Consider the following 27,501-nt stretch of genomic DNA (forward strand, 5'->3'; position numbering starts at 1 on the left):
GGGTCTGTACCATCCCAAAGCTCAAACCCATTGTTCCCAGTCACTCTGCTGTAAGAACCCCTGAGGGGAAATCTCACCCAGAAGAACAAAGCTGAGGCTGCTGATCCCCTGCCCTTCCAAGGGCTCTGCTGTTCCAGGAGGCCAATTAGTCCAACTCACCAAGGGAGCAGGGCCGGCCATCAGGCTCGTCAGGACAGGCACATACAAAGTCTGAGGCTCTGGCAAAGCAGAGGTGGGTGCAGCCGCCGTTGTTCACACCACAGGCATTGGTCCCTGGGGGCAAAGCAGATGTGAATGTCTGGCCTGGGGCAGAATCAAGTCTCCTAATTTGACACTTCTCAAAAAGGAGATTTGGGGCTACCTTACTCCCAGGGACCGTGGGGCAGGAAGGGTATAACGACAGGGGGCTGAAAGGTCTAAGAACTTAAGATGTGAACCAAAAGGCTCTCCTGTGGCTCTGTCTTGGTTATTAACAGTCCTCAGGGTGACCAACCAACCCCACCAATGGTAAGGAAGCAGGCTCAGGACCCTGGAGTCCACCTGTCTGCCGCTGAGGGGAAACCACGATGATATCCATGAGTCCCTCCACATTCGCCAACACCGTCTCCTTGTTCCGGCCTGAGTACTTGTCAACACGCTGGATTGACTTGGTCTGCCAGTCTGTCCAGTAGATCCACCTGTCCTGCTACTCAATAGGGAAACCCCAAAAAGAGTAACTATTAATAGGCAGACCCTGGTACAGCTTCCGTGCCTCAGCCCGTGTGTTCCCTCTGTCCAAATGCCCTCTTCTTCCCTTATCCATGTCAGCTCCTGTGCATCCCCAAATATGACATTATCCAGGAAATCTCCCCCAATCCATAGAGCATTCACCATTTTCTCCATGCTGCTCTGAGCTTGTCCTCACTTCCACAGGTGAGTTTCGACGCTCTATGGTCATTTGTTTACATGTCTATCTGTCCTGCCAGATTAAGTTCTTCAAGAACAAGAATGTGGTTCATTCATCTCTCAATTTCCAGCACTAACACTTAGTCCTCAGTCAGTTGACCCAGTGGCTCAGTGAATAAATAAATTCCTGTACCTAGCAAACAGGAGTAAATTGCGGGGGCCGGGGCGGGGGCAAGTCGTTCTAGGTCCCTGTTCTTCTGGGCCCATCACTCAGAGCCCTGGCCCAAGTCCTCTGGTTACTTCTGCAGGCAGCTACCCTCTAACGTAGTGATCCTGAGATTCTCTACCAGGCGTGGGGAAGGGCATTGTAGGTGGTTCCCCTCCCATCCCTGCAGTATACATCAGAAACCTCAGGGGAAACTTGTAGATTGAAAAACTAAATTCAATATAATCCTGTAGTTTTACATTTGGAGTACGGGGTGGGGAAAAGCCTATCATTAAGTAAAGCCAGATAAAATCTTACTGGCCGGTAGGATACAATGCAGAATACAGGTAGAGTGCATGTTTGTCAAAAAGGGACAAAGATTTTTTTTAATTGTTTTTTTTTTTAATTTACTTATTTTGTTTATTCCTTTTTTTTTTTTTGGCTGCATTGGGTCTTCGTTGCTGCGCGTGGGCCTTCTCAAGTTGAGGTGAGCAGGGGCTACTCTTCATTGCGGTATGTGGGCTTCTCACTGCGGTGGATTCTCTTGTGAAGCATGGGCTCTAGGCACGCGGGCTTCAGTAGTTGTGGCACGTGGGCTCAGTTGTTGTGTCTCGCGGGCTCTAGAGCGCAGCCTCAGTAGTTGTGGTGCACCGGCTTAGGTGCTCCGCGGCATGTGGGATCTTCCCGGACCAGGGCTCAAACCTGTGTCCCCTGCATTGGCAGGCAGATTCTTAACCACTGCACCACCAGGGAAGCCCGAGGGACAAAGATTTTTTTTTTTTTAACATCTTTATTGGAGTATAATTGCTTTACAGTGTTGTGTTAGTTTCTGCTGTATAACAAAGTGAATCAGCTGTATGCATATGTATATCCGCATACATACCCCCTCCCTCTTGCATCTCCCTCCCACCCTCCTTATCCCACCCCTCTAGGTGGTCGCAAAGCACTGAGCTGATCTCCCTGTGCCATGTAGCTGCTTCCCACTAGCTATCTATTTTACATTTGGTAGTGTATGTATGTCAGTGCTACTCTCTTACTTCCTCCCAGCTTACCCTTCCCCCTCCCCGTGTCCTCAAGTCCATTCTCTATGTCTGCGTCTTTATTCCTGTCCTGCCCCTAGGTTTATCAGAACCTTTTTTTTTTTTTTTAGATTCCATATATATGTGTTAGCATACGGTATTTGTTTTTCTCTTTCTGACTTACTTCACTCTGTATGACAGACTCTAGGTCCATCCACCTCACTACAAATAACTCAAGTTCGTTTCTTGTTATGGCTGAGTAATAGTCCATCATGTGTATTTACCACATCTTCTTTATCCATTCATCTGTCAATGGACACTTAGGTTGCTTCCATGTCCTGGCTATTGTAAATAGTGCTGCAAGGAACATTGTGATACATGACTCTTTTTGAATTATGGTTTTCTCAGAGTATATGCCCAGTAGTGGGATTGCAGGGTCATATGGTGGTTCTATTTTTAGTTTTTTAAGGAACTTCCATAGTGTTCTCCATGGTTGCTGTATCAATTTACATTCCCACCAACAGTGCAAGACGGTTCCCCTTTCTCCACAACCTCTCCAGCATTTATTGTTTGTAGATTTTCTGATGATGGCCATTCTGACGGGTGTGAGGTGATACCTCATTGTAGTTTTGAATTGAATTTCTCTAATGATTAGTGATGTTGAGCATTCTTTCATGTGTTTGTTGGCAATCTGTATATCTTCTTTGGAGAAATGTCTATTTAGGTCTTCTACCCATTTTTGGATTGGGTTGTTTGTTTTTTTGATATTGAGCTGCACGAGCTGCTTGTATATTTTGGAGATTAATCCTTTGTTAGTATCTTTGTTTGCAAATATTTTCTCCCATTCTGAGTGTTGTCTTTTCATCTTGTTTATGGTTTCTTTTGCTGTGCAAAAGCTTTTAAGTTACATTAGGTCCCATTTGTTTATTTTTACTCTAGGAGGTGGGTCAAAAAGGATCTTGCTCTAATTTAAGTCATAGTTTTCTGCCTATGTTTTCCTCTAAGAGTTTTATAGTGTCTGGCCTTACATTTAGGTCTTTAATCCATTTTGAGTTTATTTTTGTGTACGGTGTTAGGAAATGTTTTTTTATATTAATTTATTGATTGATTTTTGGCTGCACTGGGTCTTTGTTGCTGTGCATGGGCTTTCTCTAGTTGTGCTGAGCAGGGGCTACTCTTCGTTGCATTGCATGGGCTTCTCATTGCGGTGGCTTCTCTTGTTGCAGAGCACGGGCTCTAGGTGCGCGGGCTTCAGTAGTTGTGGCACGTGGGCTCAGTAGTTGTGGTTCGCAGGCTGTAGAGCACAGGCTCAGTAGTTGTGGCACACGGGCTTAGCTGCTCCACGGCATGTGGGATCTTCCCGGACCAGGGATTGAACCCGTGTCCCCTGCGTTGGCAGGTGGAATCTTAACCACTGCGCCACCAGGGAAGTCCAGGAAGTGTTCTAATTTCATTCTTTTACATGTAGCTGTCCAGTTTTCCCAGCACCACTTATTGAAGAGGCTGTCTTTTCTCCATTGTATACTCTTGCCTCCTTTATCAAAGATAAGGTGACCATATGTGCGTGGGTTTATCTCTGGGCTTTCTATCCTGTTCCATTGATCTATATTTCTGTTTTTGTGCCAGTACCATACTGTCTTGATTACTGTAGCTTTGTAGTATAGTCTGAAGTCCAGGAGCCTGATTCTTCCAGCTCCATTTTTCTTTCTCAAGATTGTTTTGGCTATTCAGGGTCTTTTGTGTTTCCATACAAATTGTGAAGTTTTTTGTTCTAGTTCTGTGAAAAATGCCATTGGTAGTTTGATAGGGATTGCACTGAATCTGTAGATTGCTTTGGGTAGTACAGTCATTTTCACAATATTGATTCTTCCAATCCAAGCACATGGTATGTCTACATCTGTTTGTATCATCTTTAAGTTCTCTCATCAGTGTCTCATAGTTTTCTGCATACAGGTCTTTTGTCTAGGTAGGTTTATTCCTTGGTATTTTTTTGTTGTTGTTGCAGTGGTAAATGGGAGTGTTTCCTTAATTTCTCTTTCAGATTTTTCATCATTAGTGTATAGGAATGCAAGAGATTTCTGTGCATTAATTTTGTACCCTGCAACTCTACCAAGTTCATTGATTAGCTCTAGTAGTTTTCTGGTAGCATCTTTAGGATTCTCTTAGTATCACGTCATCTGCAAACAGTGACAGTTTTACTTCTTCTTTTCCGATTTGGATTTCTTTTATTTCTTTTTCTTCTCTGATTGCTGTGGCTAAAACTTCCAAAACTATGTTGAATAATAGTGGTGAGAGTGGGCAACCTTGTCTTGTTCCTGATCTTAGAAGAAATGGTTTCAGCTCTTCACCATTGAGAATGATGTTGGCTGTGGGTTTGTCATATATGGCCTTTATTGTGTTGAGGTAGGTTCCCTCTATGCCTACTTTCTGGAGAGTTTTATCATAAATGGGTGTTGAATTTTGTCAAAAGCTTTTTCTGCATCCATTGAGATTATCATATGGTTTTTATCCTTCAGTTTGTTAGTAGCTGTATCACATTGATTGATTTGCATATATTGAGGAATCCTTGCATTCCTGGGATAAACCCCACTTGATCATGGTGTATGATCCTTTTCATGTGCTGTTGGATTCTGTTTGCTAGTATTTTGTTGAGGATTTTTGCATCTATGTTCATTAGAGATATTGGCCTGTAGTTTTCTTTTTTTGTGACATCTTTGGTTTTGGTATCAGGGTGTTGGTAGCCTTGTAGAATGAGTTTGGGAGTGTTCCTCCCGAGGGACAAAGATTTTTAAATGATTGAGAATCCCTGTTTTGGCCCCAGGCTTGGTATACCTTTTTTCCTTTCTTGAATTATTATACAGGATTAGAACTCTAAAATAGTGACAGCTAATACTAAATAAAATGATTAGAAATAACACGCACTGAGTGCCAGATACTCTGCTAATGCTTTGTGTATATTTCAGGAGGATACTATTATTTTTTGTTTTTTGTTTTTTGCGGTACGCGGGCCTCTCATTGTTGTGGCCTCTCCCGTTGCGGAGCACAGGCTCCGGACACGCAGGCTCAGCGGCCATGGATCACGGGCCCAGCCGCTCCACAGCGTGTGGGATCTTCCCGGACTGGGGCATGAACCCGTGTCCCCTGCATCGGCAGGCGGACTCTCAACCACTGTGCCACCAGGGAAGCCCGATGCTATTATTAAACTCATTTATTTTATAAGTAAGTGAAGCTTAGAGAAGTTCACTGTCTTGTCAAAGTTGCATAGTTACTTCATGACACAGGCAGAACTTGAACCCACAGAGCTGGCTCATGGGAGGTACTCACTCAGTAAACACTTACCGACCGGCTACCTGCCTGAAAACTCTGGCTTTCAGCCACTCCACACCTCTGCCCACTAAAGTAAGCTGCCTGAGCTTGCATGCTGGGACCACAGCACTGGGATCAGCTGGGGAACTTGTTAAAATGAATATTCTTTGCCCAACCTTCAGGAGGCAGATTCTTTATATCCAGTGCCCGGGAATATGCATTTTAACAAATTCCACAGTTGACTCCGTACAGCTGTTTGAGAGCCACTGCTTCGAATGTTAGAACATGGGACAGCAGGAGCAGCAGGGCACATAGTGGCAAGGCTTCAGTGTACAAGAATCACCCCTAAAATGAGCTTCCATAGCAAACCTGTTCAGTAGCACCTGGGGCTGAGGCTGCTGATGCAGAACCCCGAGGAAACACCCCTGGTCAAGGAGGTTTAGTTACCTCTCTCCTGAGCCAGTACCTGAGTGAGAGCAAAGGGGTGCGACACGTGGCTGACCAAGACCTGCCGGAGCTTCCCACTGAGGTCGGCGCTCTCAATCCGGTCCAGATGGGCATCCACCCAGTAGATCCTGTAAAGGAAAGGAGAAAAGGCAGCTGCTGAAGACACTTGCCAGGTAGCCCAGCCCTGCCCTCAGGGAGCTAGCTGTCCCCTCCTGAGCTGAACTGGCAGGTGCTGTGAGCAGTCAAGTTGACTTGATGAGAGGTCACCGGGAATCCCCCCAAGCTGAAGAGCAGAACTTGGTTGGTGACTCATAAGTGGGGAGGCCAGGGCTGTTCTGCGGAGGGTAGAAATCTAGTGACCTCGGAGGAGCCAGCCCCCAGTCTCATCTTCAACGACTTGATAACCCTTTGACTCCTACCCAAGAATCAAAGCCCAAATTCTTGTGAACGCCCTTCAAGAAGAGACTCAGTCTACAAAGAGCTCAGTGAAGTTAACGGAAGAAGGCATTCCTCTCCTCCAGTCCAACTCTCCAGGTGACTTTGATTCCCTTCCCTTCTTCTGAGAGCAGAAAGGAGAATTGACTGCTTTGGAGCCTCTTCCTCCCTCTTCTCCTGCCCTCCAGTATTTTTAACCTAGATCAGGAGTTGCAAATTCCAATATCTGATGGGATCAGGAGAGCAACAAATGCAAAGAATCGGTTAACTGGATGGGAGTGGTGGGATCTGCTCTGCTAAAGCATTCAAATGAAAACAGGAAAACCAGATAATCCCCGCCTGAGGGTTGAGTGCTGGATTCAGCAACACCTGCTCCAAGAATGTGTGCCCTCATACTTCTCACTGCTTGCTTTTCCCTACCTACCAAGGAGCTTTCTACTTGTTTGTTTTCACTACTTCAATCTCAACCATCCTCTCCTCTGCCCACCTGATTTCCAGGAGGCTGTCTGGGACAGGATTCCCACCTGCGGGTATCATAGTCCAGGGTAAGGCCATTGGGCCAACCCAGGTCTGTGTTGATGAGGACCTTCCGCTCAGAGCCATCCAAGTTCGCCCGTTCAATCTTGGCAATGTGGCCCCAGTCTGTCCAGAAGAGGTACCTGGGACACAAGAGCGCCATCAGCAAGGCATGGGAAGATGGCATCCAGAAGTCGAGAGAATACAGGGACACCCAGATACCATTAATATACAGGCATCTTTCAAGAGCCTCTTCATCAGGCCCTTCTTCCCTGGGTCTCTTTTCTGCTGGCCAAAAAACTTACCCCTTCCTGGGGAAAACGGCAATGGCCCGAGGTTCATCCAGGCTGTTGTTAATCAGCACTTTGCGGCAGGAACCATCTAGCCTCGATGCTTCAATGGTATTTCGGCCTGTATCTGTCCAATACAGATTCCTGGCCACCCAGTCCACTGCCAGCCCATCGGTGGTCTTCAGCCCACGCCCGATCACCGTCTCCATGTTGCTGCCATTCAGATCTGCTCGCCTTGGGGAACAGCCCAGGGTTGGATGACTGACCAGATCAGCAATAGGCTGATACCCCTTTCATCCATGTTCCCATAATTGGATTCCCACTACACTGTAAGCCCCACAGGGGCAGGGACCAAGTATGTATAAGTACATTCCTCAGCATCTAGCACAGTAGGTATTCAAAGTATCTGCCAAACTGAATAAATTATTGGGAGGACAGAGTGTTTCCTGCTGTAAGTAGGGGGCATCTGGGCCCACGTCTTGCCAAAAGACAGGTTAATAAACCCCATACACCTTAAGGAGGAGACAAGGATTGCTAGATAGTGATTGTGAGAAAGGGCAAATTTTTCCAAAATCTACTGTGCATTTTTATAGCAGTCCTACACCAGGGAATTCAACCTCAGAATGGGGGGCATGTCACAAATACACGGGGGACTTTTGTAAACTACATATGCCCACCTGCTCCCAGATTCTAATACACCCCTCAGGGAGAACAAAAGGGAATGCTCCTGTTCTTCTACGTGAGAATCTCTGCCATGGTAAAACCCTCTAACTAGTGACAGGGTACCACATTCCTCAGCTGTGTCGGGGTAAAAAACTGGAATAATAATAAATAAAACAAAAAATATTAAAAAACAAAACCCAACACAACCTTGTAAATAACCATAAGCCTTGGCATTTGGCCAGCGTTCCTGCATTATAATACAGATACTTGGTTTGGCTACAAGGCCAACTGATCAATGAGTCTTAGAGGACCACTGGAGCTCCTGCAGAGCCCAATGGTAGAGGTAGAAAGCTCCGGGTCCCCAGCCTGACTTTATCTGTTTGTTTTACATACTGGGCTTCTATTAATCTTTTTTTGTTTAATATTTATTTATTTATTTGGCTGCGCTGGGTCTTAGTTGCGGCATGCAGGATCTTTTTTAGTTGCGGCATGTGTGTGGGATCTAGTTCTCCGACCAGAGATCGAACCTGGGCCCCCTGCACTGGGAGTGTGGAGTCTTAGCCACTGGACCACCGGGGAAGTCCCTATTAATCTTTAAATAGATAAATTCCCTGGCGGTCCAGTGGGTAGAACTCGGCACTTCCACCACAGGGGACACAATCCCTGGTTGGGAAATCCCACAAGCCAAGTGGCGTGACCAGAAAAAAAAGAATCTTGAAACACTTCATCATCTTTAAATAAACAAAAGAAAACAAAAGTTTGAAACTCTGCTGTAAGTGATAACACTATAAAGCATACAGTTCAGGGTCAGAACTCACTATCCAAGTTGCGGAATCACTTAGTCCATTTAGAGGTCAACACAGACCATAACCTCACCCATCAAAGGTCAGAAGCAGGTCTGTGTCTTCTGAAGGTTTCGGGGACCCTCATACCTGATAACATCCAGGAACACATCTGTGTAATAGACCTTTCCATCCACACTGTCATAATCCAGGGAGATGACATTGTTGAGCTCGGGAACGGGCACGTGCACATCTGTGTGGTCGCTGGTGTCCAGTGAGATACGCCGGATGGAGCCGCGGCTGGAGAAGAGCAGGTAGGTCTCAGGAGAGGGGTCACAGGTCTTCCCATCTCCCTTCAGCTGGATGCCAGTGGGGCAGGCACAGGAAAAGCCAGAGGGCCGAGGCAGGCAGAGGTGAGAGCAGCCACCATTTCTCGAGCTGCACTTGTTAAAACCTGAGAAAGAGAAGCACGAGTTTTGACACCCAGCCTGGAATATGGTCTGAATCTTATAAAGGTCCTAGTTTTTTGTGCCTGATTGTCTGCTATTCTACATAACAGGATTCGGTGCCTGGCAGGGAAGAGGCAGAAGGAGCAGGGGTGTCTCCAGGAGTCCTTTGAAGGTGACAGCACCCTGCTGTTGCAGTACCAGCCATACCCAGAGGGAACACAGCCTGATCCTGCAAGGGGGCTTAGGCAGGTCCCTGTCTCTCGGGCTGTAAAGGCATCTCTGTGCTCTGGATATATCTCTGATGTTGAGATACCCTCAGGAAGTCAGAGGCTCTGGCGTACAGCCCTAGGGATCTTCTCACCCAGTGGCTGTGCCCTGTCCACAGCCTGGATGTCCATGAGGCCTGGCAGGTTGGACCTCACCAGGATGACATTGCTGCCAGTACCCTTGTCGGCACGGTGGATGCTACGGGTCTGCCAGTCAGTCCAGTAGATATAGGAGTCGAGCAGGGTGAGGCCGTATGGGTGCTGCACAGGTGACACCAGGGTGTGCCGACTGGCACCATTCAGATCAGCAGCCTCAATTCGCTGTAGAGGAAGGAGAGGGTACGGGGTGGCTATCAGAAGACTGGGAGCCCTCAGCGGAGCTTCCAGATAGGCCTCTCCCATATCCCCAGGCTTCTGCAAAGCAGCAGGAGCAGGACCCTCACCTCCGTGTGGGCATCAGCCCAGAGCAGCTGGGAGCTGGCCTTGTCCACAGTCAGTCCATTGGGCCACCCTAGGTTGTTGCTGATGAGCACGGTACGGTCTGAGCCATCCATTCCAGACCGCTCTAACTTGGCATTCTCCCCCCAGTCTGTCCAGTACATGAACCTGGGCAAGAAACAATACTAGCTGGTTATTTCCACAGTTCCTGTCTACTGTGAGTACTTAACAATATGCCAAACACTGTGAAAAGTATTTACATGCACAAAAGGGAGTTGTTGCTTAATGAATACAGAATTTCAGATTTGCAAGATGAAAAAGTTCTGGAGATCTGTTTCACAATAATGTGAATATACTTAACACTACTGAACTGTACACTTAAAAATGGTTAAGATGGTAAATTTAATGTTATGTTTTTTACAGTTAAAAAAAAAGTACTTTCCATGCATTATCCCACTTAATCCTCACAAGGTCCACAGGCATGCATTTTCATTGTCGGCTCCATTTTAAAGGCAAGGAATCTGAGGACCAGGGAGGTTAAATATTGGACCCAAAGTGATAGACGCAGCTAATAAATGGTGAAGAAATTTGAATCCTGGATTTCTGATTCTGAGGTTCATGCTTTTAACCTCTACACTATACTGCCACCCTGAGAGAAGTCACAAGGAAGTGGAAGTGCCCCAGAGAGGTCAGTCTCAGTGCTCCTTTGAAGCATGCTTGCTCTCCACTGCCCCCCTTCACCCCATCCTTCGCCCCAGCTGAGCCAGCCCATCCCGCAGCCTGGAGCCACAGAGCTGCTCTCACCCCATCTCGTGGTACAGTACAATGGCACGGGGGCTGTCAAGGTTTTGCCACACCAACACCTTCCGCATGGACCCGTCCAGGTTGCCCACTTCAATCCGGTTGGTTCCCGTGTCTGTCCAGTACACTTTCCGGCCAACGGCATCCACTGCGAGCCCATCTGTGGTCTGCAGCCCTGCAGGAAGTCAAGACAGCACACTGGCTCCTGCCTTAAAACAGATGGGATATCTCCCCCAGCTCTATAGCCAGACAGGTGGTCCCTGGGCTGGGAGCAAGGCCCACCTGTGGTGATGATGTCCTCATGCTGTGAGCCATCCAGATTGGCACGGCTGATCCTGTGCAGCGTGCTGTCTGACCAGTACACTTTTCCTGGAAAGGGAAGCCTTGGCTCAGCCTGGACTTTCACCCCGCCCCCCAAAGGAACACACACAGTTAACATGCCCTGAGACACCAGGGCATGTCAGAGAGCCCTATACCCCTGAGCAGAGGATATCAAGGGAAATATAGAAATATCATAGCAGGATAGCTCTTGGCAGAGATGAAGTGGAAGGCTCCCAAACCCCATGCCCTCATAACCAAAGAGAAAGTGCTATAGAGATGGGGCAGGGGTCATGCCAGAGGGAACGGGGAGCCCCCAGGCTCTTACCAGGAGGCAAAGGTGGTGGGAAAGCAAGGGCAGCAGTTGCTGTAAGGCAGGGACAGTGGGCCAGGAGAGAAGGGAGGGCCACACAGACCTTCCTGGGGATCCACTCCAATGGCAATGGTGTTCTTCATGGTAATGTTGATTGGTACCACCACATCGGCAAAATAAGGGATGTCCAAGGAGACCATGCGTATGTCTATCCTCCTGGCGAAGATGAGGAAACTGTTCATGCCTGCCCAGGTGGGGAGAGAAGGAAAGAGGACAGTCATCCTAGCACAGCCATTAAGAACATTTGGAGTAAGGCAAACTGAAGTTCATGCCCTGTCTCCATTAGTTTCTAGTTCTGTGATCCTGGGCACATTATTTAAATTGTTTAAGGCTCACTTTCATCATCTGTAAAATGGGGACAATAACAGGGTGGCTGTAGGAATAAAAGAGATCACGTACAGAAAACCCTTAGCATTGGGTCTGATACATAGTCATCACTCTTTATTAATATCATGAAAATGAATCTCTTTGAAAGACCTTTTACTATGAAGTTTAAGAAACTTCATGTTAGGTGAAGGAGGGCTTTACCCACAACCTGAGAAGCACAATTCAGAGCTCCTTTCTTGCTCTAATTCCCCAGGAAGTTAGGGTTCAAATGCAGCCTACCATGCAGCAGCCCCTAGGGAGAAACCTCAACATCCAACATCTGGGCAGCCAGGTCCTGCTTCTGAGACCTTTCAATTAAGGTTATACGAAGGTTGTGCTGGTTGTGTGTACTCACAAAAGTGCCATTTCCAAAGGAGGTACCATCCAATTGTAGATATCATATGTTCTAGTATTTACTATACCGATTTTGGGCAGAAGGAACAAAACTGACTTGTTCTAACCGAACCAGTATATTATGACAATTTCCCAACAGATAAAAGTAAAGTGTCTGAGAAAGGAGCATCTTTTTCTAATATGCATGAAGACACCATGAGACCTAGTTGGATCCTGCTTCTAATCCTGTCTACCTGCTCCTCTGGACCTCTTCTTTTTTCTAAAAGCTTCATCTCACCCCTAAGCCTCTAGAAGCTTAGGTTTCTCAGACCACACCAGAGTCCACTTGCAGGGAAGAAAGAGAGCCACTGCTCCTCCCAGAGAGGCTCTATCTAGGTCTGTGATGCTTAGACCTACCTGGTGAACAGGTCTTGCCATCAGGCATCAGGTTGATGCCTGTGGGGCAGGTACAGCTGAAGGCACTTGGATTTGGGGACCGAAGACACAGGTGGCTGCAGCCGCCATTCTCCGTAGCGCATGGTGTGGACACTGGGTGGAGAGGAATGGGTCAATGGGAAGGACCATCGCAGAGGGAAGCAGAGGAGAAGCAAGTGTGGGCCAAGGGCTGCTTACCTGGGGGTCGCCGGCGGTGGAAGACGTGGATGTCCATGAGGTTTTCCAAGTTCTCCTGCAGGGTCTCCCGGTCCAGTCCCGTCAGCCGGTCGGCACTCTGAATACTCTTGGTCTGCCAGTCAGTCCAATAGATGCGCTCTCCATAGAGGGTCAGCCCAAATGGGTGGGGCAGCTGGCTTCCAATCAGTACCTGCCAGGGACCCAGCACTTGTGTCATGCCCCAGCAAGTCCTGACAGTACAGAGCAGTGGTCAAGGGCTCAGGTGAGGAGGCAGGATGCAGCTCTGCCAGTACTACCTGCTGTGTGACCTTGAGCTAGAGCTGGTTATAAAATCTGAGCCTTGGTCAGCCAATCTGTGATATGATCGTGACAGTGCCTGGCTCCAAGAGTTCCGTGATGATTGTAAAAGATCATGTATTATTTACATAATCTCAAAGTGTCTCTGCACAAATTACTTATTAATTACAAAGGAAGAAATAGCAACTTTACAGTGGACACCACCTTAACTGTACCACCAAAGTTGGTATCACAATGATGGGACAAGCTGACATCGGTGGCTACTGATAAGGCACATTGAAAACTCAGGACACAACTTTACTTACCGTAGTATTTCTGCCCCAAATGCATAATCTGAACTTAATCATAAGGAAACATCAGACAAACTGAGGGACATTCTACAGAATAACTGGCATTTACTCTTTAAAGATACGAAGATCAGGAAAGACAAAGACAGGCTGAGGAAATGTTCCAGATTAAAGAGACATGATTACTAAAAACAACTGTGATCTGGGATTGGATCCTGGACTAAAAAAGAAAAATGAAAAAAAAAAAGCTATAAGGACATTATCGGGGCAATTGGTGGTGAAATTGAATATAGACTGTGATTAGATAGTAATATTGTATCAATGATAAATTTCCTGGTATTGATCATTATATTGGGATTATGCAAGACAATGTTCTTATTCTTAGGAAATATGCACTGGACTATTATGGGTTCAACGGCAGGATGTCTCCAATTTAATCTCAGATGGTTCAGAAGAATTGTGTGGTGTGTGTGTGTGGAGAGAGAATAAGAATGATATAACAATGTGGCAAAGCACTGAGTAGAGTTCCCTGTGCTATACAGTAGGTTCACTTTGCTGTACAGCTGAAACTAACACAACATTGTAAAGCAACTAACTATACTCCAATAAAAATTAATAAAAAATTACCTTCAAAGTTGCTATCAAAAAAAAAAACAATGTGGCAAAATATTAGTTATTGGTTCTTTTTACTATTCTCTTTTTTTTTTTTTTTTTTGCGGTACGCGGGCCTCTCACTGTTGTGGCCTCTCCCATTGAGGAGCACAGGCTCTGGACACGCAGGCTCAGCGGCCATGGCTCACGGGCCTAGCCGCTCCACGGCATATGGGATCTTTCCAGACCGGGGCACGAACCCGTGTCCCCTGCATCGGCAGGCGGACTCTCAACCACTGCGCCACCAGGGAAGCCCTCTTTTGACTATTCTTACAACTTGTCTGTAGGTGTGAAATTATATCAAAATAAACAATAAAAACAGAGAGAGAGGTCATGGGCCCAGTATGCAACTGGTGATTAATTAGTGTTGATGGTTATCAGGAAAGCACTTATACCCTCAGCCCACAAGCCACATGATCCCTAGTTTCCTTTCTTCATCAAGGAGCAGGGACCCCGGGCTCTGGAGCACAGCCGCAGTTTCAGAGAAATAGCAAATGCACCATGCTGGATCACCCCTAGGCTTCCCTGGGTCCTGTTAGCTGCCAGCCAGGAAGCGCCACCCTGGAGGCTGTCAGGGCCGTGGGAGGATGCCTTAGCACCATGCTTACCTTCCTTTTGCTGCCATCCAGTCCGGCAAATTCAATCGTCTTCATGCCGGCATCAGCCCAGTATAGCCGCTGGGACCCATAGTCAATGGCTAATCCATTAGGCCATGTCAGATTAGAAGAGATGATGACCTGACGACCTGAGGCATCCATGCCAGCTCGTTCAATCTTGGGGCTTGCACCCCAGTCCGTCCAATACATGTACCTGGGCACAGGCAAGGGAGATCTTACAAGCCTTCCAGTTAATACCCAGTGGGGATTCAGGGTTCCTAGGGTTTGAGGGTTTCTGTTTGCTATAGCTACCCCAGCCTCTTGCCTCAGTTCCCAGCCCCCTTCTGGGTTCTGGTCTTGTATCTCACATCCCTATCAAAAAGTACCTGAGGATCTTAAATGTTTCCTTGACTGGATGGGTTAAATAATTATGGTATATCAACTTAACAGAATTCTATATAACCACCAAGAAGAAAAAAATAGATCTATATAATCAAATGGAAAGATAGCTAATATATATAGCCAAGTGAAAATCCAAGTTACAGAAGAGTATGCCATTGTTGTCAAACCAAAACCATCACCTCCACCGCTACATGTATGCGTACACATAGAAGAAAATCTGGAAAAAATACTGTAAACTGTTAACCACAGTTATTTTTGGAGAGTGAGATTATAGGGAATCTTCACTTTCTACAGACTTTTTTTTTAAAAAAAAACAATGGATTACTTTGGTAAGCAGACCAAAAAGCCAACCAACCAAACAAAAAAAACAGAAAAAGAAAAAAAATTTTAAATGTAAAAGGTTTCCTTGTCCGTGAAGGAGACAGAGTTGTCACGATGCTCTGTGGTTTCTACAGCTGCTCTTGCTTCCTTGGTGCGCCCGTGAGATCTAGCCACTCTCTCTAACCTCCAGACTGCCCCCTAGCACTCAGATCTGGGGGTGGGGGGAACTTGTTCCAAAGGGGCTGGTGCTTACCCGCCCATGGGTTCCACTACGATGTCCCGGGGACGATCAAGGTTTTCCCAGATGAGTACTGTTCTCATGCTGCCATCCGTGTTGGCCACTTCAATCCGGTCTGTCCCTACCAAGAAGTAAGGGGCAAAGACGTTAACTAGTCTTGGTCATTCGCCCTCTTACCTCCCATGCCCAGCACAGAGCATGGCATGCCGTAGATGCTCAAGCAATACTTTGTGATAAATGCGCGATGGATATTTAGTGAATTGAACATCAAGAAGAAATTCAAGGAAGTGATCAGTTCCATTTCGTGGAAGAGTAAGGCTTCCTCAACCCAAGCAACCCACTCTGTCCTATAATTTAAGGCAATGCTTCTCAAACTTTAGTGTGCACAAAAACCAGAAGAGCTTGTGAAAGTAGAGATTCCTGAACCTAACCCCCGAAGATTCCAATTCAGCAGGTCTGACGTGGGGCCCAAGAATCTGCATTTCTACCAAGTTCCCAGGTAATGCTGATGCTGATTCTGCTGGGAACCACACTTTGATAGCTCTGGTTTAAGGCATTCCCCTTACCTTCCACATTTAACTGCCTAATAGAAAATGCCTCTTTTACCAAGACAGCAATGGAAGGAAAACCACAGGGCGTTATCTGAAATGACGCAAAGCATTCTCAAGCATCAGCTGCACAGCAGAAGTAGCCGCCACTTGAATAGCAAAGGCCCAACCCTCAGATGTGAGCGGCTAACTTCAGCTCTGCAGCAGCCCAACCACTCCTGACCTACCAAGGACTTCAGGTCAAGACAGAAATGGTCTAGGAGGGGCACTGGGCCCTTTGTACCCGAGGCCAGGGGTTTAAATAAGAGGATCCCAGAGAGCCAGGCCATAGTTGCCCTCTACATACCTGCATCTGTCCAGTACAGCTTGTTGGTGACCCAATCAATGGCCAGGCCTGCCGGGCTCTCCAAACTGGTATCCACTACCACCTAGGCAGGAAGCAAAGCTCTGTCACCAACTGGACTTACACCCCAGCTCGGGGGCCCAAACTCCACCAATTCACAGGCTGGCAAAGGTAGGGGAAGCCCTTACCCAGGAGAAGGTGAATTCCATCCCTCAATCTCTGCCCTCCCCAAGGGCCTGGGCCCACGCTGGGCCCTACCTCCTGTCCTGTTCCATCCCACTTGGCCCTGCTGATGGTGTCAGTGCTGACATCCGTCCAGTACACGTGGTCATCTCGGGAGTCCCAGTCAAGGGCCACAGCACTGCGCACGTCAGCCAGTGGGATGACATCATCGGACAGGTCCTCTGTGTCGAAGCTGATCCGACGGATGTCCATCCTTCGGGCAAAAAGCAGGAACTTGTCAAGACCTGATCAAAGGCCGAAAGGGGTCTTCTTTTAATGCTCTAAATCCAATAACAATGACAGACACAGACGCTCACCTGTGTGACATCTGGTTCAATCACACTTCCTGGGGTCTGGTGCCCTTTGTCCCCTACTCTTCACACCTCAGGCCCCCTTTGAGCATCGGGCAGCCCGTGCTGGCACAGTCAGACTTTAAGATCCAATGGAAGTAGACTCAACCAGGGCCCAGAGGTGCATCCTGTTTAAGCGTCTGTCAGCTTCATCTCAGCTTGCCTCTCCTGTTACTTTGCTCAGGCTCCTCTGGTGTACTGGCTAGGTCACTGTCAACCCCACCCTGCCTCTCTGCCTCCGTGTCCGCTTCAGGACTTCTGCTCCACTCCGTCATCTAGATCCCTTCTTCTTGCTCTTCATGACTTCAGCCAATAATGACTATTTGCAGAGCACTTACTCCTTGCCAGGCACCAAGCTTGGTGCTTTTCTTGCCTCGTCTCCTTTACCCTCATAACAACCCTTTGTGGTTCACGCCATTTTTATTCTTATTCTCTGGATAAGCAATCCTGAGGCTAACAGGGGCCAAGTAACTGGTCCAGGATCCCACAGCTACAAAGCACCGAAGCAGGGACTTGAACTCAGGTCTGACTCCAGAGATGGAGCTCTGGCCACACCTCTATAGAGCTTCTTCCCAGCTGGCTCTTTTCCATCCCCTGCCCCTATTCTGGTCTGTCTGAATATTTCCCCATATACTATTCTGCTTGGAAAGGCACTTCCTGCCTAACTTTATCAGCTATCTTCTTTTAAGCTCTGGGAAACCTTTAAGGGGAAGTTCCTTGCATCTCATTAAGACAACGTGGGAATAGCTGGGCACAAAAGAAGGCAAGGAAATGAGGTTCTCAATCAAAGTGTTGAATGACCACTGCCCCTGTTCCTCTGAATAGTTTTCCTAATTTCACTCTCTGGAAAAGACCTAGATCCCAAGAGAAATTTGATTTTAACCAGAGATAAGAGGATCAGTGGGCATACAGCAGTAAATGAGAAGAGCTGTGATGTGTGAGGAATTACCCCAGCCCCTTGCTGGTTGTGCTATACATCTGGATCACGCTTCTCTGGACTATACTTAGGAAAAAGCACCTGCACCACTGAGCTAGACAAGCCACCCTCTCAAGGCAATACACCTTCAGGAGCTCAAAGGAAGCCAGAGTAGCGGTTCAGGGAGCCCCCTGGGAATCCCATTATCTTTCACTCACTAGGCACTTATTTATCCAGGGCTTATGTATGCAGAGCACCATCAGAAGTCCCGATCTTACTCTATGGTTTAGGGGCTGAGAGAAAGTCTGTAACAGGGTGAGGCTAAAGGTAAAGAGCTAGGAAGCCATTCCCCTGCTTTGTAGAAGGGCCTGGAACCCTCTTGCTGCCTACAGACAAAGCATCCTGGGTGAAATGATACACAAGCCTGGCTGCAGCAGTTCATACTTGACTGGGTGGTGTCACTGAGCCTTCAGGGACTACTGCTGGGCCCTCAGCCCTCAGCATTTTTTTTTTTTTTTTTTTTTTTGCGGTACGTGGGCCTCTCACTGTTGTGGCCTCTCCCACTGCAGAGCACAGGCTCCGGACACACAGGTTCAGCGGCCATGGCTCACGGGCCCAGCCGCTCCGCGGCATGTGGGATCTTCCCAGACTGGGACACGAACGCGTGTCCCCTGCATCGGCAGGCGGACTCTCAACCACTGCGCCACCAGGGAAGCCCAGCCCTCAGCTTTGACATGGGAGCCCTCAGCCTCTTACATTCTTCCTCTCCAGGGGCTACCTGAGGAGCCCGGCTCCTCCCCACAACTGGCAATCCCTGAACTCCTATCCCTTGTTCCTTCCACCCACCCTCACAAGGCATGTCCATTGAGGCAGGTGCCCTAGACCCACTTACTCTGGGCACAGGCGTGGCTGCTGATCTTGCGGAAGCCAGTGGGGCAGGCACAGGTGTAGTTCTGTCCACTGGGAAGACACAGGTGGGTGCAGCCTCCGTTGTTGTCCCCACAGCGGTTTTTCCCTGCTCAAAAAGCCCAGAGCAAGAAGGTCGGGTAAGACCAAAGGTTGGAAGAAGCGGTCCCAAGACTAGTGAGTAGTGGTTTAGCAAGGGTATGAGTTCCCTCAAGGGAGGAACTAGGCCTTATTAGTTTTTATATCTGCCCCACCTGTAAGCAGAGTGAATCCCTGACACACAGGAAATGGCTGCATGAATTAGATGGGGACAGTGAAATTGAAAGTCCTTCATGAGTCTCAACGTTGTACTACCCTAAATTTCCAGCAGAGGGAGGGATTCGCCCACATCCGTGCTAATCTCAAATTTCCCCGCGAGAAACAACGGCAACTGTGACAGGTGCAAGGAAGGTTCTCAGAAGCACTGGAGGCCCACCAGGTGGGCGGTTTTTTACCTGCAGGCTGGCGCTGGGGGTGCAAGGTGTGGATGTCCATGGGGAAGTGCAGTTTGTTGCGAATGATCTCCTGGTTCTTGCCAGTAAACTTGTTAGCACTATTGATGCTCTTGGTGTGCCAGTCTGTCCAGTACAGGCTATCTTCAAACACGGTGATGGCAAAGGGATGCGGGAGGCCTGGGGGAAAGCCCAGGATGACCTCAGTCTAGACACGGCCTGCCTGGCCCCCAGGCCCAGCAACTGCACAAATCTCACCCTCTGCCAAGGCTCCTGGGGGCTGGGCCAGTGGAAGTAGGATGAGAGATAAAGGAGAGTGAAGGGAGGGCCTCACCCTGGCTAATGACAGCCTTGCGGTGACTCCCGTCCAGATCGGCCCTCTCGATGACGTGGTGCTTAGCGTCCACCCAGTACATACGACGCCCGGCATAGTCAATGGTGAGGCCGTTGGGCCAGAAGAGATGGGTATCGGCGATGATGCGGCGTCCAGAGCCATCCATGCTGGAGGCCTCGATGCGGGGGGTGTTGCCCCAGTCTGTCCAGTAAATGGTACTGGGAATAGAAAAAAGCACATTGCGAGGAAGGCAGTAGAGGGTGGGTAAGTACCCAGGATAGTAATCAGGCAGGGGGCTTTTATTGGTTTAAACCAGGTGACTCCAACTGTTAGGAGACACATTGTTTGGTCTGCAGAGCATTTTTTCAATATTTGAATTTAAATGTCTCTAGTCAGGGCATGTATTCATTTAACAAAAAAAATTTTGGAATACCTGCTACGAGCAGGGCATATCTATCTTGGGTATTGGGAGTGCAGCAGTGAACAAAACAGACGAAAATCCTGACCTTGTGGAACTGACAGTATACTAGGGTGATACGACTTAGGACAAGCACTTTCTTCTTTGTCATAATGTCTACCACCGCCTTTTGTAATTTCACACATGCGCGCGCATGTGCGCACACACACACGGTGTTTCTAAAACAGCTGACCTGCAACTGTAGGATCTTAGAGGACACCCCCCTTGATTGACTGCACTTAAATTTTTCTTTTTAATATTTATTCATTTGGCTGCGTGGGGTCTTCGTTGCGGCACACGGGAGCCTTCATTGTGGCGCTCGTTCGGGCGCACGGGCTTCTCCCTAGTTGTGGTGTGCAGGTTTTCTCTTCTCTAGTGGTGGCGCACAGGCTCCAGGGCACATGGGCTCCAGAGCGCGTGGGCTCTCTAGTTTGTGGCACGTGGGCTCTCTAGTTGAGGCACGCAAGCTCAGCAGCTGTGGCGCACGGGCTTGGCTGCCCCGCAGCACGTGGGATCTTGGTTCCCTGACCAGGGATCGAACCTGCGTCCCCTGCATTGGAAGGCGGATTATTTACCACTGGACCACTAGGGAAGTCCCTGCATTTAAGTTTTAAAAACCAGAGGCTAAGAACTTGCATTTCAGGAGACCTTTCTTCTAATAATAAAATTATTAATTTTTATTTTATTTTTAAAGTAATGCCAGCTTCTTGCCATTCAACTTTGCCAGGTTTTTTTTTTTAAGTTATTTTATTCTGATTTATTTATTTTTTGGTTGTGCCGGGTCTTAGTTGCAGCTCGTCAGCTCCTTTAGTTGCAGCACTTGCACTTTTTTTTTAGTTGCAGCTGGTGGGCTCCTTAGTTGTGGCAGGCAAACTCTTAGTTGCAGCACGCATGTGGGATCTAGTTCCCTGACCAGGGATGGAACCTGTGTTCCCTGCATTGGCAGGCAGATTCTCAACCACTGTGCCACCAGGGAAGCCCCCTATTAATTTTTATTAATTAGTTCAACGCTATGAACTAATAACAAAAAAACTAAACATCTGCCACTTATATAATGTGTTATGCCATTTAAAATGCATCATCTCATTCAATCTTTAATCTTCACACAGCTGTGAGGTAGGTATATTTTCGATCACCAGTTTAGAAATGAGTAAAATGGAGGCATAGAGATTAATTAGCCCAAGGCCATACAGCCAATTACTGAAGAGCTGTAAATCCAGGTGTGTCTGAGCGCACAGCCAAGGCTATTAACATCACCCTGTGAGGATGCCCGCCCCCCCGCCCCCACCCCCTACCAATAAAGTCTGGCCCAGGTGGCGGGGGGAACTGTCCCTGGAGGTTGCATGAGGAACCTGGGAGCTTGAGCCACAGCTCACTCACCCCTCCATGGGGTGCAAGGCAATGGCCCTGGGCTTCTCAAGGTTCTGCCATAGAAGCACCTTCCGGTGGGCCCCGTCCAGGTTAGCCACCTCAATCCTTGATGTCCCTGAGTCGGTCCAGTAGAGTTTGTCATGGACCCAATCCACAGCCAGGCCCCCTAGTGGAAAGAGGCCATGGAAAAATGTCAGGGGTTCAGCCCAGGCTCCTCTGTGCCGTAGAAGCAAGGGCAGCTCTTACACAAGCCGTTTCTTGGGCCAGGTACTCTTCTAACCATGTTACACACACTAACTCATTTAACCATCACAACAGCTGTGTGAGCTAGGCACTATAATGCCCATGAAGGTGAGGGTATTGAGGCACAGCGAAGTCAAGTAACTGTCCAAGGTCATGCATTTCCTCCTCGCAGCCAATCACATGCCACTTCACGAATCCTGGCTCCCTGACCCACACCCAGGGTCCCCGACTGCACTGGCCCAGGGGTTTACAGATTGTGGCTCCGGGGTTCACAGAGGAACATCAGAAGTCCCATAAGCATTTGAGTCAAATGTGCTCAATACCAAATTCTAACCCACTTCCCTTGCTTGTAGAATGGCCTGAGATTGCAAAGTGAGCTATTGTTTTTCTAATCTGCAAACATTTGGATATATTTATCTGGGTTGATCAGAATATTCCTAATACTAAGCAATCAAAAGTCAGAACTTAATTGGATGCAAGGCTGATAGAGAACTGTAACGGTCATCCACAAATCTCTGATTTCAGGTGGTTACATTCATCAAAACGGTCTCATTACTCTTGCTGATTGAGCTCATGTTTGCTTTACAACCAGCAGATGTTATAAACCTGAACCTATAAAATGAAGGTAGACTAATGAATGTTTTCCATATTAGAGTTCCATCCAAGATTTCACTGCGAGAAGAAGATGTTCCACTGCCTAAGGTTTGTAGCCACTTGCCTGTTCTTTCCTCGATGGCTCTGCATGTGGTGTGGCCCTGCCCCTCCCCATGGGGCCTCGTTCCCTACCTGGGCTCTCGAGCCCTGTAGACACAACCTCTTCCACATTGCTGCCATTGAGGTTGGCGCGGAGGATCCGGTCCAGGGTGACATCGGACCAGAAGACAAGCTCACGCCGGTGGTGGAAGTCGAGGGCGATGGCGTTCTCCAGGTTGTTGAGCAGCAGTGTGTACTCAGAGCGGTGCGGCAGCACCTGCCGGATGTCGATGCGGTTGGCGAACAGTAGCACAGGCTCCGGCCCTGGGACGTGGCATAGAAATGGGGCCCCCGCCAGGCTCCAGAGCTGCCCCTGGCAACATCAGCATGCACCCCCAGCTCCAGGGGGCCCCTAGCCCTCTAGGGCACGTCCCAAGCTGTTAGCATCAGTGCTAGAAGGGTGGGAGCCTGCAAAGTGCACATCCCACCCCAGCAGGGTTTTGCTTGGGGCTCAGGATGCAATTCATAGCTCCATTTTACTGCAATGGAAACAGCTAACTCTCGGCAAATCTCCAAGCACTGGAGCACCTGGCTGCCAGGCTCAGTCCTCTGCCCACCCAGCCAAATGCCAACACCCCTTACCCAGAGCCTTGCAGCTGCGCCGGTCAGGCCGGAGTTCGTAGCCTGCTTCGCACCAGCACTGGAAAGCCCCCTCGCTGTTGGTGCAGCCCTGGCTACAGTACCCCTCCTCGGCACATTCATTCACATCTGTGAGGATGGAACGTGGTCAGGAGATCTCTGTTCTGCCATCCTCCCACCCCAACTGCCCAGCTGATGAGCTGCTTCCCTGCCCACATACCCATCCACTTTCCAGGCCTAGTGGGAAGACTATATAACAAGCGGTCAAGGGCTTTGAGTTCACTCCGAGCTGGGCTGGAATCCCAACTCTGCTAACTCACCTCTCTGAGCTTCCGTTCCCCCACCTTTGAAATGGGAGGGATAACAATCCCTACCTCCCAAGGCTACTGTGATCATGATATGAGGTTACGCCCATCAAATGCCTGACCCATCGGAAACACAGCTGCCTGGCCCTGCTCCCACCCAGGCCCCAGCTCACCCTGGCACGTGCGTCCGTCCTCGATGAGCCGGTAGCCTGTGTGGCAGGTACACTGCACTGCCCCCCGCACCATCTGGCACTTCTGGGTGCAGCCACCATTGTTAACATTGCAGTTCTCCTCACCCGTCCGGGGCCCTGTGCCAGGCAGGCCAGAGATGGGAGTTGAGCCCAGAATCCTCCCCCAGACAGCCAACTTGGCATTCCACCTGGACCACGAAGAACAGCTCCTGAGGCTGCAAGAGTCACTGGGGAGGCTTCTCTCTGAAGCATATGGGCGGGGCTCAGCCACAAACCACGGGTGGGCGCGCCCGGGGGGACACTCACGGCAGCTCTGCTGTGGGCTTTCGTCGCTGCTGTCCCCACAGTCATTGACCCCATTGCACAGCTTCCTCTGCCCGATACAGCGCCCATTCCAACACAGGAACTGGTCCGAGGCACAGTGGGGGCTTCCTGGAGAGGGAGGGAGGAAAATGGGGAAGGAGGGAGGGAGACCCAGGTCACATCAGGGCAGGGCTTGGGTCAGCAAAAGGATGGGAGCCTGTCATTTTCTAGGGTGAGCTGGAGACAGATGAGACTCAAGGTGGGAGGGTCGGGGTCCAAGGCAGGAAACAGCTCAGACGGGGCTGGCTGAATGTCTGCATGTGTTTTCTCCCCAGGACACCGCAGTGGGATGGTGAGGGGTGTGGGACAGAATGAGAGAGCACATCCATGTGTCCGGCACCAGTGTGGCTAGGGGAGGGGGCATGGGGGCTGTCAGCCAGAGAGCAGTCCTTGCTCACGAGGCCAGAGCACTAGGCACCAGCCATGTGTGAGTTAAGATGTGAGAGGCCATTGAAACTCCCAGCCCTGATACTGTGTTCCAGGCCATGAGACTGCAGGTCAACAGATGCACCTGGATTTGACACTGGTAATTGAGAAGAGCAGGAAAAATCCAGGTCATGGGCAAGATCTGACTAAAGCATCACCTTGGCCCAAATGGAAAGGCAACAGTAACACCCTCTTCCCACCCCTATCCTCCAACCCACCTATGGGTTAACGGGCCTGGGGTACCCCTGGGAGACTCTACCTGTGTTCTCACAGTTCTCTTCATCGCTGTTGTCCGCACAGTCGTCCTCCCCGTCACAACGCCAGGACAGACGGACGCAGCGGCCTGACCGACAGCGGAACTGTTCCGCCGTACATATCGAGGTGGCTGGGCAAAGCAAAGGTCTAATGAAAGCCGGGCCCCACGTCAGCCCAAAGCACCACCCTGACACCCCAAAATGCGCTTTATGCCAGCACCCACGCCACTCTTCTTGACAGCAGTGTCACAGCTGGTCTATATGGCATCTCTGTGGGAAATGGAAAAAGGTGCCTTTTCCTCAAGACACTTTACTGCCATCTGCTGGAAACTGCCATGATGACTATATAAATCTACAGAATCATGGAAGATATGCCTACTGTGGGACTGGCATCCTTTGCACCTGGCACCTCTGGGCCATGCCCAACCTACACGACTGTACATGGTGGTCCTGTCCTAACTGTCTTCAAGCTTTGCCGGTGGTGGCCTCTCTCTACTTCCAGCCCAGGCCGTCGGCACCGCCCCCCACTCACTGCAGTTGCGCTCATCAGATTGGTCATCACAGTCCGCGTCGCCATCACAGCGCCAGCCCGCGTTTATGCACAGGCCACTGTCACACATGAACTCCCCAGAGCGGCAGGGCTGGTGGGAGGCTGCGGAAACACGATAGGCTTCTGTCTCTAGCTAGTCCCTGCACCCAGTGTCCCATGGCAGACCAGAAAGCCACAGCCCCAGCACCCAGGCTCTTCTATCTTTGCTCAGTAGGGACCAGGGAAACCAGAAGCTTGTCCCCTGAGCTCCTGACCCAGGTGGCACCTGTGCCTTGCCACCCCAGGAGTTCCTCCCAGCCTGGCCTCCCCTCCCCCACCCAGCTGGCCAGAGCACTCACAGCAGTCAGACTCGTCCGACCAGTCTCCGCAGTCATCATCACCATCGCAGTGGTAGATATCGAGGATGCAGCGGCCGTAGGCACACTGAAACTCCTCCAGGTTGCAGGGGGGCACTGGCACTGCCGAGGCTGGAAGGAGGGCAGGGGCGGGGAGGGGAATACACTCAGTCCTGGACAGAGGAGAGGGGCCCTGACTCCTCAAAGGAGCAAGATGCTCAGACAAAGAAACCAGGTTTCATTTGGGATGGCCCTTATAGACTCCCATATTCTGGTGGACCAAAGGGAGACCTCCCTTCCCACCTGGGGAACCTGTTCCCTCCCTGGCTCAACCTAGGAGGAGCCGCTTCTTAAGAACCCACACTCCTTGCCCACTGTTCATGCACTCCTCAGCCTGGCCCTCAGCCCATGGCATGGAGCCCTCTGCCCCATCCCAGCCCAAGAGCCTGAGTTCTGGGGCCACTCACGACAGCTCTCCTCGTCAGAGCCATCTTTGCAGTCAGTGTCACCATCGCAGTACCAGTGCTCAGCGATACAGCTTCCATCGCTGCAGCGGAATTCCTTGTCGGAGCACTTGCGCATGTCTGGGGGGACGCAATGGGACAACAATCCTGCAGGAGCCCCACCGGCAACCCTCCTGCAATCCTCCCTGACTCCCATCCTCACTGCCCCTGGGAGTCTGACCCAGGCCCTGCAAGACACCACAGATTCGGTGCAGACTCCCAAGGGGAAAGCCGAAGCCCTGGAGAGACTGGGCCTCAGGCTCCTATTCTGTGGTTCCTGGGGGGTCTGGCTGCTCTGCCCCTCCTGCTCTCCTCCAGCTGCTCCAGGCACCTGGGCAGTTCAAGGTTCGGGCAGTGCTAGAGCCCCTGCTGCTCTTTCTCCCCATGGCCATGCCATCCACCAGCCACCCCGCCTGCCTCCCTGGAGCCCCGCTCACCACACTGCTCATCGCTGTTGTCACCACAGTCGTTGTCACCATCGCAGTGCCACAGGCTCCGGATGCAGTAGCCATTCTGGCAGGGGAACTCGTCTTCCTCACACTCCCGCGGGGCTGTGGGCACAGAGCGGTCAGGCTGCTACAGGCAGTGGAGCCAGCGCCTGGGAGCCCAGCAGAAAGCCTTGCAGAGCAGAGCAGGCAAGCAGCTCGGATGCTTCCCAAGGGAGCCTAGGAGGTGGCTGTCTCCGGGGGCTTATCTGACCAAGAGAAGAGGTGGAAGGACAAGAGCCAAAGACCACGGGCTGGGGCATCATTTTCAAGTCTTTATTGAATTTGTTGCAATACTGCTTCTGTTTTATGTTTTGGTTTTTTTGGCCGCGAGGCATGTGGGATCTTAGCTCCCCGACCATGGATTGAACCTGTACCCCCTGCGTTGGAAGGCCAAGTATCTACCTCTGGACTGCCAGGGAAGCCCCTGTGGCATCATTCTCTGATTGAAAATTGTTTCCCAGCAGAGCTTGATGGAACCTGCCCAGTCCCGCCAGCACTCACGACAGTCCTGCTCATCCGAGTCGTCCTCACAGTCGTTGTCCCCGTCACACACCCAGGAGCGGCGGATGCACTTGCCATTGTCACAGTGAAAGTCAAGAGGGGAGCAGGTGGGTAGCACTGAGTCCCCGCAAAAGAAGGGAAACGAGTGTCAGTCTGGTGCACTTACTCAGGCAGGCTCAACCGGGCCAGAAATCCTTTGGTAACTCCCTGTCTGAATTACAGTCCTTCCTCACAGACTCCTACGCCTGCCCCCAGCTGATGGAGAACCAAGCAGAAACAGCAGTTAAGAAGCCAGAGCTTTCTCAGGGAGTGGTGGTCAGGGATTCAGAAGGCAGGAGAGCCCAAGGAGCTCAAAACCACTAGGAGAGCAGTTAAGGAAAACATGAAAAGACAAACAAAAGTATTTTTCCCCATTTCCTCTTATCAAATGATGATTGACACACCTGGGCTCAATTTCAAGTTCGAGAACTCATCACTTATCACACAAACCAGTTACCCTCTCTGAGCTACAGGTTCTTTGACTGTACAATGGGGATAATTATAATTGACTCAGCGAGGTCTTTTGACACCTCCAAAGTGCTACATGAAAGTGAGCCATTTACCATCATCACAATTAGCTAAACTGGTTAGGGTTAATAACGTCCGGGTTGTAGCTTCACTCTTCTGAGACTAATTAGCCTCCCTCAGATATAGGTGCTGCAGGGTGGAGACTGCACCCCTGAATCCAGACAAGTAACTGGCTCAGGAGTAATATT

General features: G+C 49.7%; 1 protein-coding gene across 1 annotated transcript in view; it reads right to left on the bottom strand.

Moving 5' to 3' along the window:
- Positions 1–27,501, bottom strand: part of LRP4 (LDL receptor related protein 4) — a 51,994-nt gene that overhangs the window by 10,978 nt on the left and 13,515 nt on the right. Inside the window, exons 3-33 of the mRNA XM_033860612.2 lie at positions 26,747–26,863; positions 26,195–26,308; positions 25,722–25,838; positions 25,258–25,386; positions 24,902–25,021; positions 24,375–24,500; positions 23,633–23,758; positions 23,309–23,443; positions 22,834–22,959; positions 22,285–22,515; positions 21,265–21,421; positions 19,428–19,645; positions 19,097–19,273; positions 18,589–18,711; positions 16,467–16,675; positions 16,212–16,293; positions 15,333–15,438; positions 14,369–14,570; positions 12,526–12,715; positions 12,310–12,441; positions 11,237–11,377; positions 10,785–10,871; positions 10,506–10,677; positions 9,707–9,869; positions 9,359–9,584; positions 8,699–9,002; positions 7,119–7,337; positions 6,822–6,956; positions 5,882–5,990; positions 541–685; positions 160–273 (exon numbers count right to left, since the gene is read on the bottom strand). Coding sequence (XP_033716503.1) covers positions 160–273; positions 541–685; positions 5,882–5,990; positions 6,822–6,956; positions 7,119–7,337; positions 8,699–9,002; positions 9,359–9,584; positions 9,707–9,869; positions 10,506–10,677; positions 10,785–10,871; positions 11,237–11,377; positions 12,310–12,441; positions 12,526–12,715; positions 14,369–14,570; positions 15,333–15,438; positions 16,212–16,293; positions 16,467–16,675; positions 18,589–18,711; positions 19,097–19,273; positions 19,428–19,645; positions 21,265–21,421; positions 22,285–22,515; positions 22,834–22,959; positions 23,309–23,443; positions 23,633–23,758; positions 24,375–24,500; positions 24,902–25,021; positions 25,258–25,386; positions 25,722–25,838; positions 26,195–26,308; positions 26,747–26,863 — 4,752 coding nt within the window. The remainder of the gene's footprint in view (positions 1–159; positions 274–540; positions 686–5,881; positions 5,991–6,821; positions 6,957–7,118; positions 7,338–8,698; positions 9,003–9,358; positions 9,585–9,706; positions 9,870–10,505; positions 10,678–10,784; positions 10,872–11,236; positions 11,378–12,309; positions 12,442–12,525; positions 12,716–14,368; positions 14,571–15,332; positions 15,439–16,211; positions 16,294–16,466; positions 16,676–18,588; positions 18,712–19,096; positions 19,274–19,427; positions 19,646–21,264; positions 21,422–22,284; positions 22,516–22,833; positions 22,960–23,308; positions 23,444–23,632; positions 23,759–24,374; positions 24,501–24,901; positions 25,022–25,257; positions 25,387–25,721; positions 25,839–26,194; positions 26,309–26,746; positions 26,864–27,501) is intronic.

This window comes from Tursiops truncatus, chromosome 8, assembly GCF_011762595.2.
Source record: "Tursiops truncatus isolate mTurTru1 chromosome 8, mTurTru1.mat.Y, whole genome shotgun sequence".
NCBI classification, from domain to species: Eukaryota; Metazoa; Chordata; class Mammalia; order Artiodactyla; family Delphinidae; genus Tursiops; species Tursiops truncatus.